At 44.6% G+C, this 17262-nt stretch overlaps 1 protein-coding gene across 1 annotated transcript in view; it reads left to right on the plus strand.

Moving 5' to 3' along the window:
- Positions 1–17262, plus strand: part of HMGA2 (high mobility group AT-hook 2) — a 118673-nt gene that overhangs the window by 91805 nt on the left and 9606 nt on the right. Inside the window, exon 4 of the mRNA XM_061467863.1 lies at positions 4754–4786. Within this exon, the coding sequence (XP_061323847.1) occupies positions 4754–4786 (33 nt within the window). The remainder of the gene's footprint in view (positions 1–4753; positions 4787–17262) is intronic.

A 17262-nucleotide genomic window follows, 5' to 3' on the forward strand; every position in this document is an offset into this window, starting at 1 on the left:
ATAGCAAGCTTTGAGCATAGCTGTGCTAGAGGAGTGAATGACAGGCGCACCATCCTATGCAATCCTGCTGACGGTCATGAAGCTGAAAGTAGTTTTTGCCCAGAGGTGAGGGCTCTTTTGCAGGGTGCATTGTATCACTGTACTGGAGAAGATAGGGAAAGCCTGGACTCGAGCTAATTAAAGCTGTAGGGCAGAACAGTAGTTCCTCTGCTGTCATATGGAACTGCTTGGAAGACGTGATTCATTTTGGATTATATCGGTCTCAACTGGTATAATATGAACTTCCTGATTTTTTGAGGATATGTAGACAAAAAGACTAAATATGGGTTTACTCATCTTTTAATTTAGAGCTACAAGTGTTTGGGTGACCTATGAAATCATTTTAATGATTTCTGCACAACACTGATCTGTCAGCACTATGAATGTCATCCTAACGGGATATTAATTTCCATCATGGTCATTTAGTCTCACCAGCAGAGCTACGTGCGTGTGAATGTCCTGTCTCTGTCTTAACTGAGGGAACAAAAGAGAATCACTGTTGCCAAGAAGCATCAGTCAAACATCTTCATAATACTTAGTTTGAAGAGGAAGACAGAAACACAAAATGTAGGAGTGCTGTGAGTGTGTCTCTTGGCCTTGGAGCTTCAGGCACAGCAGTCAGGGGATGATTTGCATTCAAATCAGGGCTTTTATCTCTGATCATTCAAAATGTGTTCCATCCAGCATTGCTCATACTAGTTGGCATAGACTTACCCTTCTCCTTCCTTATTTTTATAACACTGTGAAAAGTAACAGGTTAAGAAGTACTCCAGTGACTGAGAAGTGTGACAAATTGAATTTGAAACAACTTTTGACCGCTGTTACAAGATGAATATAGACTCATCACATGAGGCTGCCCTTTTGTTCCCCTATAAAAAGCAAAGAAATTGTTTGACCAGTAACTGTGTAGGCCATAAGGATGCATCTAAGATATTGACAAAGGGTAAAGTAACAGAAGTTGAAAATGAAATGAGGTATGTGGTGACAGAGGAGTGGAAGAAGCGTCTTGTAGAATATAAACAGTTGGGCTCTGAACAGACGAAGCTCACAGCAAAGATAAAGCTACCCAAGCCTTTGCGTACGTCCTTCATTAGGTGGGTTAATTTTTACCTGCTCAAAATCAGAACTCTTCTCCTGAAGTTTTAAATCATTATCTTTTGCCTTAGCTCACACGTCCCTAATAGTTCAAACATGGCAAAAGAAACCCTGCTGTACTTTGGATTTGTTCTTGTATGGTAGGCATTTAAATGACATGACCATAGGGTTTTTCCAACACTGTCGCTTGTTCTTTCTGTCTCATACATGTTTAAGAAAGTGACTTAAGGTTGACTTGTACTTGAATATAATATAAAAAAAACCTGAATTTTGCATTCAAGTGTGTGGTATTTCAGCAGACACACATTCATTTTACAATAGGTGTTTTTTAAACAGGATGAAAGTAAAATGTGAAAGTCCTGTGTTGCACAAAGCTCCCAACATACGATCACCAAGCTCCCCTTCCATCTGATCGCTGACACAAGTGATAGAGCCTCTGTCAGAGCAAATTGAGGTCTGCCTTCTTACTCTTCAGGCTCCTGAGGAGGATACATAAAAGTTCAGGGCTCTCGTGTCTTGTGTGCAACTTTATTTTGCTCTTCAGCACCTCTTTAAAGTTTCTCGTTCTTGGCTTTTTTATGGTTCCAGTCTTTTCCATAACCAAGACAGATTCTCCTCCTTTCCAGCTAGTTGAACATTCAGTTGCAACACTCTTTTGAATCAGAGGTGTCTCCCTTGAAGCCCTGAAATGATCTTTTAACTCAGTGAACACAAAGCTTAGCATTTGTATCTATACCGTGTCAAAGTTTCCAAAGGCATCGCATCCACAACAGTTGAAGAGATGAAGTGGGGTGCTTGGGAAATTTCTCACGATCCCCACACACTTCCATTCCCCTGGTCTGGGGTGACCTAGGTGAGCGAGCACTGCAGCCCTCGCACGACAGGACCTGGCTGGTTTCGTCTGGCCTGCGTTCATCCGGGTAGCTCTCCCAGGCTGCAGCAAGAAACGCAACGCTCCTGAACACCAGCGCTTGTGATGGGTTCAGCAGCCACAAGCCAGAGCCGTCAGCGTGACACGGGTAGGCACGGCTCCCGGTGTGTCTGTGGGGTGCACCGATGATCACAGTGGCTGAGGGGCTGAGCCCTGCTTTCCGGCTTTCATAGCCGTGCTGCTTCCATTTAAGGAAGAAAGCATAACACACACTGAACTCCAGATCCCAAATCCAGTGGAAACCTCGCCGGCCGTCGGCAAGCGCTGCCAGGGAGCGCTCGACGGGAAGCACTACGATAGCGAAGGTCTTGAATGACTAAGATTCTCGACAGCCTTGGTCAGTATCAGAGACAGTTTCCAACTGGGCAAAGTACAATATTTTCTCTCTGCTTTTTATGAATGGCTGGATAGGATTGTGCTGGAGTCAGAGTCCCCTGCGAAAGCCATTCATAAAAATAACAACAAAACAAAACAAACACGCACACAAAACTTCCCAGGTCCAGTCCAGAGCCACTGGGTGCCAGAGGCTGGGAAAACATGCTGGCAACTCGAGCCCCAGCTATCACTGAAAGTATTCAAGGGGCTTTTTGGTGGTCTGAAAAGTATGAAGTGCTGTGTAGAAGGGCAGCTGGTAGAATTACTGTGACACATACTAGGCAGAAAGCCAGAGCTGGCCTTGTTTCAGACATTGTCTTTCCTCTCATTGAAGTGTCAGGACCTAATTCATGGAAAATTTGGTGAGTTGGCAGCTCTTTCAGAAGATTTCATTGAGCTACAGTGTGTGAGAGTCACATGAATGCAGAGTGCATGGCCAAAAATACATGGGGATTTCTGAGCAGGAAAAAACAGTCAGCCTCTAAGAATGTCTGTGGATTTCATGTGGTTTGAGAGTAAACATGTGCACAGGTGTAATCAGCAAGCAAAACAAGAAAATAAAGCAGAAAAGCACCAGTGGCAGGTTACTGAAGAGCTCAGTGTGTTCTGTAATGACAAAGGATTGCTTTGAAACGAATCATGGCTTTGTCCAAGGGCAGAAAATGTCCATTAATGAGTTCAGGGCTTGCAGTCCACCTGGAGAAGGCATCAGTAAAATGTGCGCCTTGGTAATAGCTTCTCCATTGCAAGAGTATTTAATGGAAAAGAAAAGGGTCCACCCTGAAGTTTAAAGACGAACCCAGTCATCACATAGGGTTTTTTTTCTCATACTTATTTGAGAGCAGAACTTGGAGCCTGGGGCACAGACACAAAAACATAACAGCCATAGGATTCCACTGAATTAGAAAAAGACTGAAAATAAATAAAGCATCTCTTGTTAAAATGGGACGCTTGTGGTGAGCAGTCTGAATTGAATCAGTTACATATAATTTACATTTTCATTGATCCTTCCCGCTGAAATACTGCTCCGAAAGGCCAGTTACACTAAACTGCTTATTCAGAAATATTCGAGTTATTTCCTACTACACTGTCATGAAAATTAGGGTTTTGGCCATGCAGAGGGACAGCATGTTGGCTTCTGCCCAAGAGAGGCACTAAAATCACGGCTAGGATTAGGAACAGGCAGGAAGGAAGGGCAGGAAGAAAATCATTGAGTGCAATTCATATACTTTGAAAACAGAAAGTCAGGGGGAGGGGAGAGAGGCTGCAGCTTTGCCCCACTAAAGTAAGAAAAGCCCTTTTGTGCTCTTGTTGTCAGGATTTCATCCTTTATCTGTGGTCTTATTGTTCCATGCTGCTCCTGGCACCCACAAGGTTTGTTACACCAGCTGGGTGGTGGTGGTGTATTTTAAATGTGCCTGTATTAGTCCTTTATTTGGTACTCCTCCTCCTTCCCTGGGGTGGGGCTGAAACACACTGGCACCTTGGTGGGTCTTCTGACTCGTGTGGGGACCGTGTTTCCCATTCCCGAGTGGAAGCAGCCAGGAGGGAGACTCACTGAGGATCCCTTGGCTGTACCACCAGGTCCTGCACAGGTGGGCACAGCCTGTGGCTCTCCCTGCCCACACAGCCAACCTGCCCGATGACGGGCATCCCCAAAAACACGTCAACAGGCCCATGAGGGTCAGCGCAGCATCACCTTTGTGCAGCTAGAGATCTCAAACCAGAACTTGTGAGGGCTGAGCCCACTGCCTACCCCAGCCTCCTGGCTTTGGCAGGGATGGCTTTCATCAAGTGGGAAGCCCTGGCTTGGAAATGTGGTTATGTGTCCCTCGTCCCTCTGTCCAAGCTGTGCTTCTGCTTATGGCCAGGAGGAGGACTTTGCCACAGTGGAACATTCCACTCATAGCTGAAAGTGGTAAGAGAGTGAACAGCATCAGTGGAGACAACAAACTAATTACAGAATTAGGCCACTCTCACAGTCTGATAAGTAATGCAGCAAAGCAAATCTAGCAGTGCTGTGGAAGAGCTGAAAGATGTAGCATGCTAAATTAGATTTCACCTTGGTTTTAATTATACAAACTTAACATACTGCTCTGAATCAACAGTAATCTGAACTACTTCAGAGCAAGGTCATAGATGGGTGTAGGAGAGGCTGGGTGTGAGAGCTGGGTATGTTCATCACTCCATTTTTGAATGTGGGCTTTGCCTGTGTTTTATTTCTGTTGCTGAAAACATTTTTCCCACCACCTGGGAAATCACGGCCAAGTGGCCTCAATGAGTTTCTTACCGTGCTGTCGTTTTACTTTTCAGCCTCAACAAGTGGTTCAAAAGAAGCCTGCTCAGGTAAGAAAAGCTAATTTAAAATCTTAGACTAATTTAAATGAAATAATTCTTCCATCTTTAAATGGGTCTCCTTTACTGTAAAGAATGAAGGGAAATACATCAATCATTTGATCTGGGGGACAGCTGTTGGCTTGCTAGGCATAATCACTAGAACAATTCATGCAGTGGCCCTTGGGAAGGAGAGGAGGAAGCAGCAGACAGTGCTTGCTTGGTGCTCTTTCTGCAGAGGCCACCTTGCCATGGTAATGCAGGCACGTGCACACACAGCATGTGGTATCTCTGCATGTCCTGATCATGGGTTAACTGGGGACCGCTTCCAGCAAGGTGGAGGCACAGGTATAAAAACCTTCTCCCCACTGGTCTAAAGGAGTCTTTAAGTCCACAAAATAAAGTAGGCTGAATTTGGTAACTAGGCTGGATCCATCATAAAGGCTAATGCATTTGAACTTTTTCTGTTGGATTGTATTATTCCTCTTTAACACCCTTGGACAAAGTGCAAGCCACAGGGTATTATGAAACTGGTCATACACTGCATTTATAGTTGCCTCCATTTTCTTTCCCCAGCCTGCCCTGTGTTAAAAAAAAACAAAACAAAATATAACTATGCCACTTCTTTATATATGCACCAGCAGAGAAAAGACTGTTGGCATGGGACCAGGTCCATCACTGCTTGGCAGAGTCCGTGGGCTGTGCTGCTGTACGTCTATGCTCAGTCAAGAGCATAAAGGGTCCATTGCTTTTCTAGATAAAGGTCTGCTTTCAGAAGGAAATAATACTTCTGTTTTTCTGCCTTATGGTTTCAATACATTATTGTACAATGTACATAATTGTGTAATAATAACTGTAATCTGAATTAGGAGCTGTTACATAAGAAACAGAAAACATCCTAGCTGTGAGTTGAAGGGGTGAAATGATGTAGCTCTCCAAAGCATGTGCAGGAATCAGGTTTCTACAAAAAGAAATCAATACAGTTGCAGCAATGGTGAGTCCATGGCACTGGCAAGAGTATTAATGTCTCTCCAAATGGCAGAGATAACACACAGGATAAATGTAATAGTATTTTCAAGTGAGGTAAGTTTTGCAAGGAGAGGTAATGTCTTATATTAGGCCAGCTTATGCATGAAACGCAACATCCGTCTCGAAGGACTTACCGTCTATAACCTTCGGACTACCCCACACGATTCAAAACACACCAAACTGTTCTAATAAAAGATATTTCCTCTCCCTGGTCTCATTTACATCCTTCAACTGTTACAGCCACTATCGGGCTATTCCTACAACATGGTAGTAAATCTGCCAGTGGGCACAAGGCCAGTCATCTCTTCTGTGGCACCTGAGAGACAGGGAGGCTTAAACCCTGCTGTGCGAAGGAGGCCAGATCTGGGAGGCAAAGACTCCCAGGAGGTGGTTCACGTTGTGGTTTCCTCTGGCACATAGCAGAGCTCATACCCACTGGGGTCACCAGAATGAAGGGGTCTAGAGCTAGTTGCTGTGCCCGCAGCCTGGCTTGGCAGAAGCCATTGCTGCCGAGGGCATGTGCGGAGCTGTGAGGTCTCCAGTCTCCACGGGCACTTACTCCTGCAAGTGTTTTGTTTGAACAGTACTCAAGTGCTAGCCCTAGTGCAAGAGAGGAAGAAATGTCTGGGTCTGAGGCTGAGCTGGGGTGTGGGAGGACAAAGAGGGAACCTGGCACTCCATCTTCTGGTAGCAGAACTAAGTAATGACAGATTTAATTGATGGTGAAATGATGTAGGCGTTTAAACTAAAGCACCAGGGCTCCCTGTGTGGATTTTCCTGCCCCTTTCCTGAAGCAGTGATTCCAGTGGGGATGCTGTAGGGTGTTATCAGCCAGACGGATGCAGCCGCTGCTGCACGGAGCCTCAGCAGCATCTCTGTGGTCAGAAGCAGAGAAAGAGAAAAGGAAGCCCTTTGACATTGCCATTAGTAATGGAAATGTTTGTATAGAAAATGAGGAGGCACGGAAGAATGCATGAAAGGAGAGAGAGGGCTTTTTAGAAATCCCCAGTCACCACAGCACAACTAGTGAAATGACACTCTTTGAATTGTTTGTATGCCATGTCTTCACTCAGAGAACATTGCTTTGTTTTCAATCCTTGGCCTGGGGGATGTTCAGTGAAATCATTGACTTGTCTTTAACCCTTTCTGGTTTTAATAGGCCACTCTCCCATGCTTACACAGCATTGAGGTTTTGCTGGGTGTGGGTACATGGCAGAGAACAAAAACTATCACTGTGAGCAAGCGCTAGTGGCTGCGTCTTCCTGAGGTTGAAAGCAGGAGGTAAAGCAGTGTAATTCCTGGGACAGTGATAAGGAACTCCGTGCTGCTGGGTTTCACTTAAGTCCAGTTGTGCCTTTTTCCGATTTCTTTTTACACTACTGGATTTCCCTTTAAAGGAGGGAGGTTCAGACTCAGAATTCAGACAAGAACATGAGCTCATGCAGGCTTCCTAATCTGAGCTGTCTAAGGAAATAGTGATAAATTATATAAACATGGGGACTACATGGAAGTTCATGGAGGATAATGTAAATCTTACACTACATTCAGAGGAATCTCTTCCTTTTCCATCTGTTTCCTCCAAAATATCCTCCCAGATGGCTTTACCATGTGGCAGTCTGGACTAAGTTAGAAGTGTATCCTTTCTTCATCAGTGGGGACTGTAAGAGGTTACACTTGGGAACTGCTGTGTGATAGTGAGCGTGTTACCCCAGCCTGCTATGGTGAAAGCAGCAGAAACTCTTGGTCAGGCTTCATCCCCGGGTGCTTTCCTGTGCTTTGAATTTTCAGTGTATTCTCAAAGTTTTCAGTGAGCGTTAGTTTACATCACCATTACTCTTACTACTGCTGCTGCTTGAGAGGTGGGCCTGTGCAAACCTCATGAAGTTCATTCAGCAAGGCTAAGTGCAAGGTCCTACACCTGGGTCAGGTCAGTCCCAAGCTCAGATACAGGCTGGGCAGAGAATCAATTGAGAGGAACCCTGAGGAGGAGGACTTGGGAGTGTTGGTTGATGAGAAGCTCAACATGACCTGGCAGTGTGCACTCAAGTCAGCTATATGCTGGGCTGCATCAAAAGGAGTGTGACCAGCAGGTCGAAGGAGGTCTCTTGTGAGACCCCACCTGCAGTCCTGCATCCAGCTCTTGGAGCCTCCAGCACAAGAGGGACGTGGAGTTGTTGGAGGGAGTCCAGAGGAGGCCATGAAGATAATCAGAGGGCTGGAGCAGCTCTCCTGTGGAAACAGGCTGAGAGAGCTGGGATTCTCCAACCTGGAGAACAAAAGGCTTCAAGGAGACCTTAGAGCAGCCTTACAGTACCTAAAGAGGGCCTACAGGAAATCTGGAGAGGGACTTCTGACAAGGGCATGAAGTGACAGGACAAGGGGGAATGGCTTTAAAATTACAGAGGGTGGATTTAGATTAGATATAAGAAAGAAATTCTTGATTATGAGGGTGGTGAGGGACTGGCACAGGGTGCCCAGAGAAGCTGTGGCTGCCCCATCCCTGGCAGTGTTCAAGGCCAGGCTGGGATTATGCTTTGAGCAACGTGGTCAAGTGGAAGGTGTCCCTGCCCATGTCAGGTAGGTTGGAACTGAATGATCTTTAAGGTCTCTTCCAACTCAGACCGTTCTGTGATTCTGGGATTCTAGTGCCTATGCCTCTTGGGTTTGTGTCGTTTTTAAAAATAAGCAGAAAGACCAGATAAAATTCTCATTTTAGGAATAACAGCTCAGTTCCCATCACTCTTTCCCATATTTTAAGCATCATGCAGAGCTCTGTCATGCTCTAAATCTCTTTATGAATATCTGCTGTCCAGTTTAGGGCCGTACAGACGCCTGTATAAACCTTTGCAATGTCTTCAAGCATCCGCAAAGCACTGAATGTTTACCATCACACAGACGGTAAACGCAGCAGTAAAATCCACTGGAAATCTACACGCCCGTATCATTAATACAAACCTTTAAATACTGTGGTCTGTACACATCTTTGTGGTGATCACTGACTCATAACTCTCACACTTCCTTGGGAAAATGAGGAAAAGATAGCCAGCCTCACTGCGTGACATTGGTAAGTTTAGCACTCTCGTGGAAATATGTGCCTAAACCTCAAAACCGAGACATTCCTTTGAAATCTGCTCTGTCTCTAAAGAATGACAGCCAGATCTTACAACCATGATGCAGGAATATTCTTACCGAGGTGTGTAAATAAGCAGTCCAAATAGAAATGTCTCAATTTTCCTAGTCTTTAAGCAATTTGTAGCAGCTGTAGACTCAGCCATATGGGGGAGTTACACACTTAGGTAATACAAAGGAAATAGATATATTTAGGAAAACATCATGAAAGCTATCAGAGTTTTCTGGAAACAGGACATGATTTTATCATTCTGGAGAGAAGAAATACTGAGTGTAGAGCAGCCCTTTGAAAATCTTCTTATAATCTCTTTGGGAGGTCCATGCAAATCTCAAATCCTTTGTATCCGAGTCTGAAAGACAGCATGTCAGTTGCAAGACAGTCAGAAAAGTAGACATAACGTGTATATAGAAAGGTGTACACAAAAAAGTGTACAGAAAAAGTACACCAAAATGCACAAAGTGTACTTTGGCATCTAATGCCAAATACAGTAGATGCTTTTAAAACAATAACCAGAAAGATCAAATCCAAACAAGAATAAAAGCTAAAAAGAAAAGTGTAATTATGCATAGGAAAGAAAATGTAGATTTGCTATATATTTTTTTTTCATGTTACTCATTCCTAAGCCTTGGTATCAGTAAGGTTACGCATGTTAATTAGTCCTTATATATATATATATATATATATATATATATATATACACACACACTCACAACCACGAGTTATATATGTTCCCCAGCCGCACCCATCACGTATGCCTACTCAATGCAGAGCACAGTAATGCTCTGCAGCCCAGGAGCTACATCTGTGATTCACACATTCATACGCAGCCCAAAAGCAGCAGACAGTGAGCAGAGCTGAGCCTGGGACCCTTGGCGGTTGTGTGGCAGGTCTGACGCGCTGGGGCACGCATCAGGCACATGCTGCATCCCCTCTCTGTGCTGTGAAATAAATCTGCACTTCCACAAGCTTCAAGCGTTCCGTGGATTTGTTTTTGCCCTTCTGGGAAATCTCAGCCAGAAATGTGGTAGAAATACCCCCGAGATACATTTCAGGAAGTTGAAAAGAAGCTTCCAGCGTCAAAGACGTGAGACAGCAAATCCTTCACACCCAAGTGGGTGCACATACACATCAGAGAGAGTGTGTGCCACTGTCCAAGCCCCTCCTTGCAGCCTTACTCGACCGAGCCTTGGCTGTAGAAACACTGAAAAACTGCCCTGGAGGTTGACCTGGTGCCTCAATTTGTTGCTCGCCCCAATGCATCCAGCAAGCTGTGTTGTGTGTCGTGTGCTTTTTCTGGTTTTCCTGATACAGGGAGTCAAGAAGTTGTCGGATCCCAGAGGTAAAACTTTATTTGTCGATGGTATGTGGAATTTTATGCTTCAGTGTAGGGTGAGTGCGTGTGTGTTACATACACCACTCCGGAGCGTCCTCTGAAAGTCTCAGTTACCATTCTTTCATTATTGGGTTTTTTTAAAGCAAATACTGAATGTTTTCCCAAAGGCAGCAGTGGGGGACATCTTACGTGCACTTGAGGCTCTTGGTACCCTGTGAACAGTGTTTATCACAGCTCCATCAGCTCACCCTCACTGTACCTCACTTCCCATGTGCAGCCTGGACCCAATGGAGCTGCTCAAAGCTTTCCCTTTGGGGCTGAGCCCCAGACCTGTTGTGGGCCCTCCAGCTCAGTGCCCTGCCTCCCACCACCCCCACATGGGGGGACAATGCTTGTTGGAGCTGGTCAGAGGTTTTGCATAAATAGCTTCATGTTTTTGTTGACCCTTTTCCCCATTGGTGTCCTTGGAATTTTTGTTTTTCCAGAGCTTCCCAATATTATGACCACTTGGGAACTGAGTTTTTTAAATAAAAATAGGGCTTGATCTGGGCCCTTTGAACACTTTCACTTCGCAAAATCCTTCCAGATTTTGCCTTTGAGTGTTCTGGAAACATTTTTCTGATTTGAAGATGCCACTTTACCAAATGGATAATGATGTCATGGGAACTCTGACGAGAAATGGCTCCAATTTGAAAATTGTGTTTCATTGTTACCAGCTCCTGCTGTTTATATTTCAAGCAGCCTGTAAGGATCGGTTGGTGTAAAATGGAAAAGACAAAATCAGAATACCAAATATGGGGACTACGGAGAGAATTATTAATAAATCAGGTGGATGCCTGAACTGCGGGAATGGATCTGCCATTGAACTGGGAGAGATTTGCGTTTGATTTTAAGGAAATCAGGAAAGTCTCATGCTTTCTTTATGCCTGCAGTAAATAGAGACTTGCGGGTGGTGCTGAGCTTTATGCCTTTACCATTTTTCTCCGTCCAGCACAAAATGGTGGCAGCTGCATAATGTGGTTTCCAAAGGAAGACATATTCAGTCTTATTTTGTGACTGGTTTATTGTGACAGGGAAACTGAAAAGTTTGTCTGACGACTGAAAAAAACAAAACCAAAAACCCTCAAAACAAAACGTCAAAACAGCAGAGTTTTTTAAATAAAACCCAAAATAATCTGTTCTATGAACAGCTGAAGCGCTAGCCTGTTCTAAAGAATGAAGGCTAGAAGAGGAAGCCAGGTATTACTGACAGCAGATTGTGTGTTACATTATGACATAACTTCTGAATATACTCTGACTAAGGTAATTCAATGAGGCTACACCTAAATATCCAAATCAGTGTAAGATTCAGGTTTTCAAGGCTTTAGGTATTCGTGATTGTCATTTATTATATAGCTATGATAGAGCAGCCATTGTTGTGATAAATTAAACAATAAGTTGAGATATTATGTGACCAGAAGGAAGGAAAGAAAAGAAAAAAAAACACCTTCAGAACAGGAGTATATTCAGATATTCTTTTAGAGAATGACTTTTAAAGAGTCAGAGATCAGAAATCCATGCAGTGATCCGAAGATGCCGGCTTCTGCTCTGTGAGGCACTTCCTTTCACATTTTCGTAGTTTCTTTTATGATAGGGGCAGGTTCACACTGGCCTCTCAGTGTGGGGATGGCAAAGGCTTTGCCAGCGAGTACCGTTTCACACAGTGAGCACCTGGAGCCACAGGGCCATTATCACCACTCAGTTTTACAAAGATCACTTTTATAGAAGTTGCTTTTGCTCACAGCTCATGTGAGTAGCTGCCAGTAATGACAATCTAGAAATATCTCACCCAACATTTCCACCAGTTCATGGAGAGCACAGAGGGAGCAGGCAGATGGTTTTTACAAAGGTAGTTTAGGTATTGAAGTGTGCATCATAACCACTGCTTCAGTAGGTTCTCAAATAACCTCTGCAATCCAGCCCTCGATCTTTGTGAGCTGCCAGCAGAGTACAGGTAGCCCTGTTTCTCTGCAGGCAGAAACTGGATGTTTAATGGAGAAAATCACTACATACCCCAATTCCTACCTGCCCAGTCCCTCCTGAAGTCAGCAGGTGCCTTAGCTTCACCACAGGAACCAGAGGCACTCGCCGAGCAGCTGACCCCCAGGCTCCTGTCTCACGTTATTTGGAACTTGGAAACCCTTTATGGCCTTTGCTGGGATCTGGTATTTGGGTAGCCTACAAGGCAGGCTGAGGTGCCTGGCCCTGTGTCCCCGTATACTGCCTAAGGAGCAGGGGTGCCGCAATCGGCACTGTGCCAGGTAAGCCTCTTGCTTCCGTTGAAGACATTAGCACTGAGCACTGCAGTGTGCAAGATGCATTTTAGGGTGGTCTCCCAGTGCTGCTATTCCCAAAACTGAGGTTCTGATGCTCCCTTTTTGAGTAAGGCAGTTATAAGAGTACACGCAGCCACAATTTGATGTGACTAAAAAGGAATCAGATTTAGCAAGGTCGTTTTGCTTGTCAGGGACTATCTGGAAGGTTCAGAGTCTTGCCTGCTGCAGTGTGCTGCTTGGAGATCTCATGTCCTTGTCAGCCAGTTTCTGAGTCAGTCAGATAACAGGAGTGCCATGGCATAGCCCAACGCAGGAGGAGCCTTCAGCTCTGACCAAGAAAAAGGTTATTTTAACTGTTCAAACATGCAGTATTCAATTCCCTTGAGAGAAGCCCTACAGCAGGAGGCAGCTTTCTGAATGCAGCGCATGTCACACGTTTGCCCATTCAATATAGACATGCTCTCAGGTTGCTTCTCTTTCCCTGTGTGCTGGTCAAGACCTGTCCCTAAAAGCACGCATAAACATTCATGGAGTACAGCTGTTGAACCTCTCTGTGCATAGCACTTAGAGTAGACACTGCGGTTGATGGCAGAAGGCTGAAGGCCAAAGGGGTAAGCTAAAACATTTCCCTCTCTGCCCTCTCCCCATCTCTTCCCTCTCCCCAGCCTGCCAGGGAAAGAAGCCCTGGACACGCATGCAGTGGCTGTGGACAGGGTGGCTTTGTCTTTGACCCCATGACTGTGGCTGTGGAAGCTGTTTAGGGAGGTACTCCATCCAGTTCAGCACTTGGCTCTGATTTGACACAAACTGAAATCTCACTAATGATAGCTAGAAGAGAAGGGGCTCTGGCGTGTGGTTGGGAAACACCATTGAGGAAGATGGCTGGACAGGGAACAGTGTTTAAAAGAATATCAGTCAAGAGTAAATGAAACCGGGCTACTTTTGCATACACGTCGTACATACTTGGGCCGAGATGTCCAAGAGTAACAAGAGTCTGTGCTGCTAGTATTTGGGTATCTAACTTCACAGGCATTCAGGATTCTAGGCAGTACTTGACTACCCTCGGAGAAACTGGATTAAGATGTTTCCAGAACAATATCCAGAAAGCTGAAACTGCCAGAACAATCAGCGTCTGGACTTACAGCAATAAAAATAATCAAAATGCTAATTAGCAAAGATGAGGAATGTCAGAAAGCTGCGCAGGAAGAAAGTGCTCTTCGCTCAGAGCTTGGCTCCTGAGCTTCTCATAAAGGCTCTGCATCGTCCACAGTCAGCATTGTGTTTGCTCCTCCACACCTGGCTCAGGTCACTGGAAGAAGGTCTTTTTCCTGCCAGAAATATTATTAACAGATACTCCAGGGCTATAAACCAGTTCATCTGCCACTTCTACACATTACTACGTCTTTGCCATGCCAGTTCAGGACCATGTAAATTCTGTGGCAAATTGTATGTTAAAAATGAGGTATGCTGCAATGGAGGTAAACACAATGAAAGTCAAGTTAAGACCAATGAAAATAATACATTTTTTATCCGTTATATAATTTGCTGGGATGGTCAGTTACAGTGTTTGCATACCAGTACTATTAAAAAAGATTTGGCTAGGGAAACGAACAGCATGCTCAGCTCTTACTAACTGATACATGTCTTCAAACATGTTCTGGAAGGAAGCAATAAGAAGCTAATATCATATTTTATTCTGGATTTTGTATGACATATGGGGAATTTTATATGGTCCCCTTGTTGCTCCGTCTTGGAACGGAAGAATAAGAAGCATTTCACAGCTACTCTGTCAGTCACAGCGGGGCATTTGTGGAATTCGGTGAATTTGGTTCCTTGAAGTCAGTGCTGCCATATACCCTGGGGTGACATCTGATCTCCCTGGGCAATCCATCAGCTTGTGACACCTGGGCCAAACATTAAGGCTGGGATGGATAGGCCACATCAGTGAGCATGTCTCCCCCCTTGCAGTCAGAGAGGACCACAGAGACAAAGAATTCATAAAAGTCAGTGCTAAATAAAATTGTGATAGATACTCTAAAACCATTTTCCCTGGTGGGGCTTCCATCCCATATCACTTCCATTGAGGCTGTTATGGTGCTGTCCCTTAGTGCTGTGTTTGTATGAAGGAACCCAGATGGCAAGCACTGGCTGTGACAGGCAGGCTGCCGTGTGGGGAGCCGTTCAGAGCTCATGGTCATCAATTGCTCATTGGGTATTGTGAGCATGGTGCTGCTTTGTTTATAGACAGAGTAAGAAGTTTGGGAGTATCACAGCCTCTTAGTAGACCATGCATGAGAATTACGCTCCCAGATTCTTCACGTTGAAGGATATAGGAGTATGTAGGTGATTTTCTGAATGAAGGGCCTAAACCTTTGGGCAGCCCAACATTTGTGAGCTTCCTAAGTTCATCTTTACAGGACCTAAATGAATAAATGTGCTTTTCTCACTCTGAGGAAAGAGAAAAAGCCATTCAAAATGACTGCCTGGCTGTTGGGCACTGTAACACTCACATCACCATAGCAAACTGTCTCGTGGATCTTTTTTCATTGGGATCCCAATGCCACAGATGGTAAATTCTCTATGAAGTCTGCTCCAGCAGATGGTGAGCATCACCATGATGAAGTTCTGCATTGGAAGGCAATTCTGGAAATGCCAGAATGTTTTCAGAAAACGTTGGCCAAAATCTCTCTTTGGAAATTACTGTTGCTTATATTGAAAAGGGATATAATGCTGCCAATGTACTTCTTGGTTTGCGTCTGTTCTGTCAATATAGTCAAAGGTTTGGGGCTGATGTCTGATATCAGGTTTCGAGGGTTATTTGCCACACAACATCATGGGAAAATAGAAGGAAGGAAATAAAAAAATTAATCACCCACTTTCTGCCTGAATTCAGATCTCAGATTTCCCACATCCTAGTATTTAATTTCTCACAGAGTTACCAATGGTTGATCTCACGGCAGGATTAGTGGGAAGAAAAATGAGAGCTCCATTGAAACCAGACTTGAGGCTGGAAGGAAGGGACGTGAGCTGTAGGACCTGACAGATATCAGATTCAAGGCAGTGAATGGCTTTTACCCCCTCCCCTTCCATGATTCCCATGCTTATTTTGGGGTAAAATCCGAAAACTGAAATCAGAGCAACAAAGAGACGGTTACAGTATGGTAGGCAGCTCACCCATCACTTTAACAGTCTCCTGAGAACTGTGTTATACAGTGAGACATTAACTGTAATTTATGTTAGTAATTTTTTGTGTTTAGGAAGAGGAGAATAAATTAACACGGAGGTATAAATTGCAGCAAATGTCTCAGTCCTAAAAGAAAACATGTTTTGAACACACATTTCCCCCAGGATACCTTTTGTGATTTGATTAGAGAATATAGATGTGTTCAAATGGAAGAGAAACTCCCATAAAAGGTTCTGTAATCAAAAGGAAATAATCCCTATCTTTTAAACTGGACAGCCCTATTCATTTTGAATCAGACTGTCTTGCTTAGAGAAAGAAAAAGCTTGGCCCTGTGGTAGCATGCATCGCAGTGCCGATGGAGCTTGCGAAGCTGTGTTGCTGCTCTGTGCTGAAGAGGACCCTACTTTATCACCCTTTCCACCAGGTTGTGTGGAGATACTCAAGAAATTGTCAAAAATCTTAAAATGCATAACTCTAAATCCTTCAGGAGTTGAACGTATTAAGATGACAAGAAGAGTATGTCATTAAACCATAACTACCCTTTTTGGATTACCTGGTATTTGTAGATTTATTGGCAAGATGGCTTAAATTAGTGGATATATTTTTAGCCTGCAGCATTACATAATAAAATAGCAGAATTCTTTGCAGTAAAAAAAGGGGGGGTGGGGGGGAGTTTATTAAAACCAACACAAACTTCTCGGATTTTGGGCTTTTGCCTGCACAAAGAGGCGCTCCATGGTTACACAATCAGTAAAGTCTGCAAGGAAAGCATTTCCATTACCCCGTTCTGCTCAGGAGTCATCGCTCTGCCTTTCGCTGCAGACCTGCTGTTTAGTCTGAAACTGAAAATTAAACCCAGAGCTTCAGCTCTCAAAGTCAAAGACTCGGCTTTACTCGCCAGCACACAGCCTCACCAGTGTCTGTGTGGTAAGATCTGTGATTATAAACTCCTCAGAAGTTTCTTAAAGTGTTTTACAAGTCTGTTATGCTTCACTGTTTTTGTTTTGGGTTTTTTGGGGGGGTTGGGGTATTTTCTTTTTTAAGAACAAAGTGAAAAACCATTGAGCTGAATTACACCACCAAGTTTCACATGAACTCTGCTGAACCAGATTGCTGTCTTTCACAGATACGTTTCTCATCTGGGGGGGGGGCTTTTCAATTCACGACCCATGGAAGGTAGAGCCTTGTATGTTAAACTCCTTCCTTCGGAAATAAACTAAAAGAGAGGAAGAGGAAAGCCAGGGCACACTGCAGAAGAGTGACGGCAGCGGCGCGGAGCCCCCGTGCCCCTGCCCACCCCAAGGGCTGCGCTGGCATGGCGCAGGACGCTCAGCCTCGGGGCTGGCGCTCGTAAATATGTCACTGGTGCACTTCCACTGTGAAAGGCTCTTTTATCTTCCCTTCCCGCAGCCCCTTTCCAGTGGGTCTACAGGGCCGGTGGCTGCCGCTCAGCCTTCCCGCATGGCTGGGCCCTAATGAGGTGTGTGTGGCTCTTGG

Source organism: Pezoporus flaviventris, unplaced genomic scaffold, assembly GCF_033815535.1.
Source record: "Pezoporus flaviventris isolate CSIRO_AGI_PZ_B2104156 unplaced genomic scaffold, CSIRO_AGI_Pfla_v1 ptg000045l, whole genome shotgun sequence".
NCBI classification, from domain to species: Eukaryota; Metazoa; Chordata; class Aves; order Psittaciformes; family Psittacidae; genus Pezoporus; species Pezoporus flaviventris.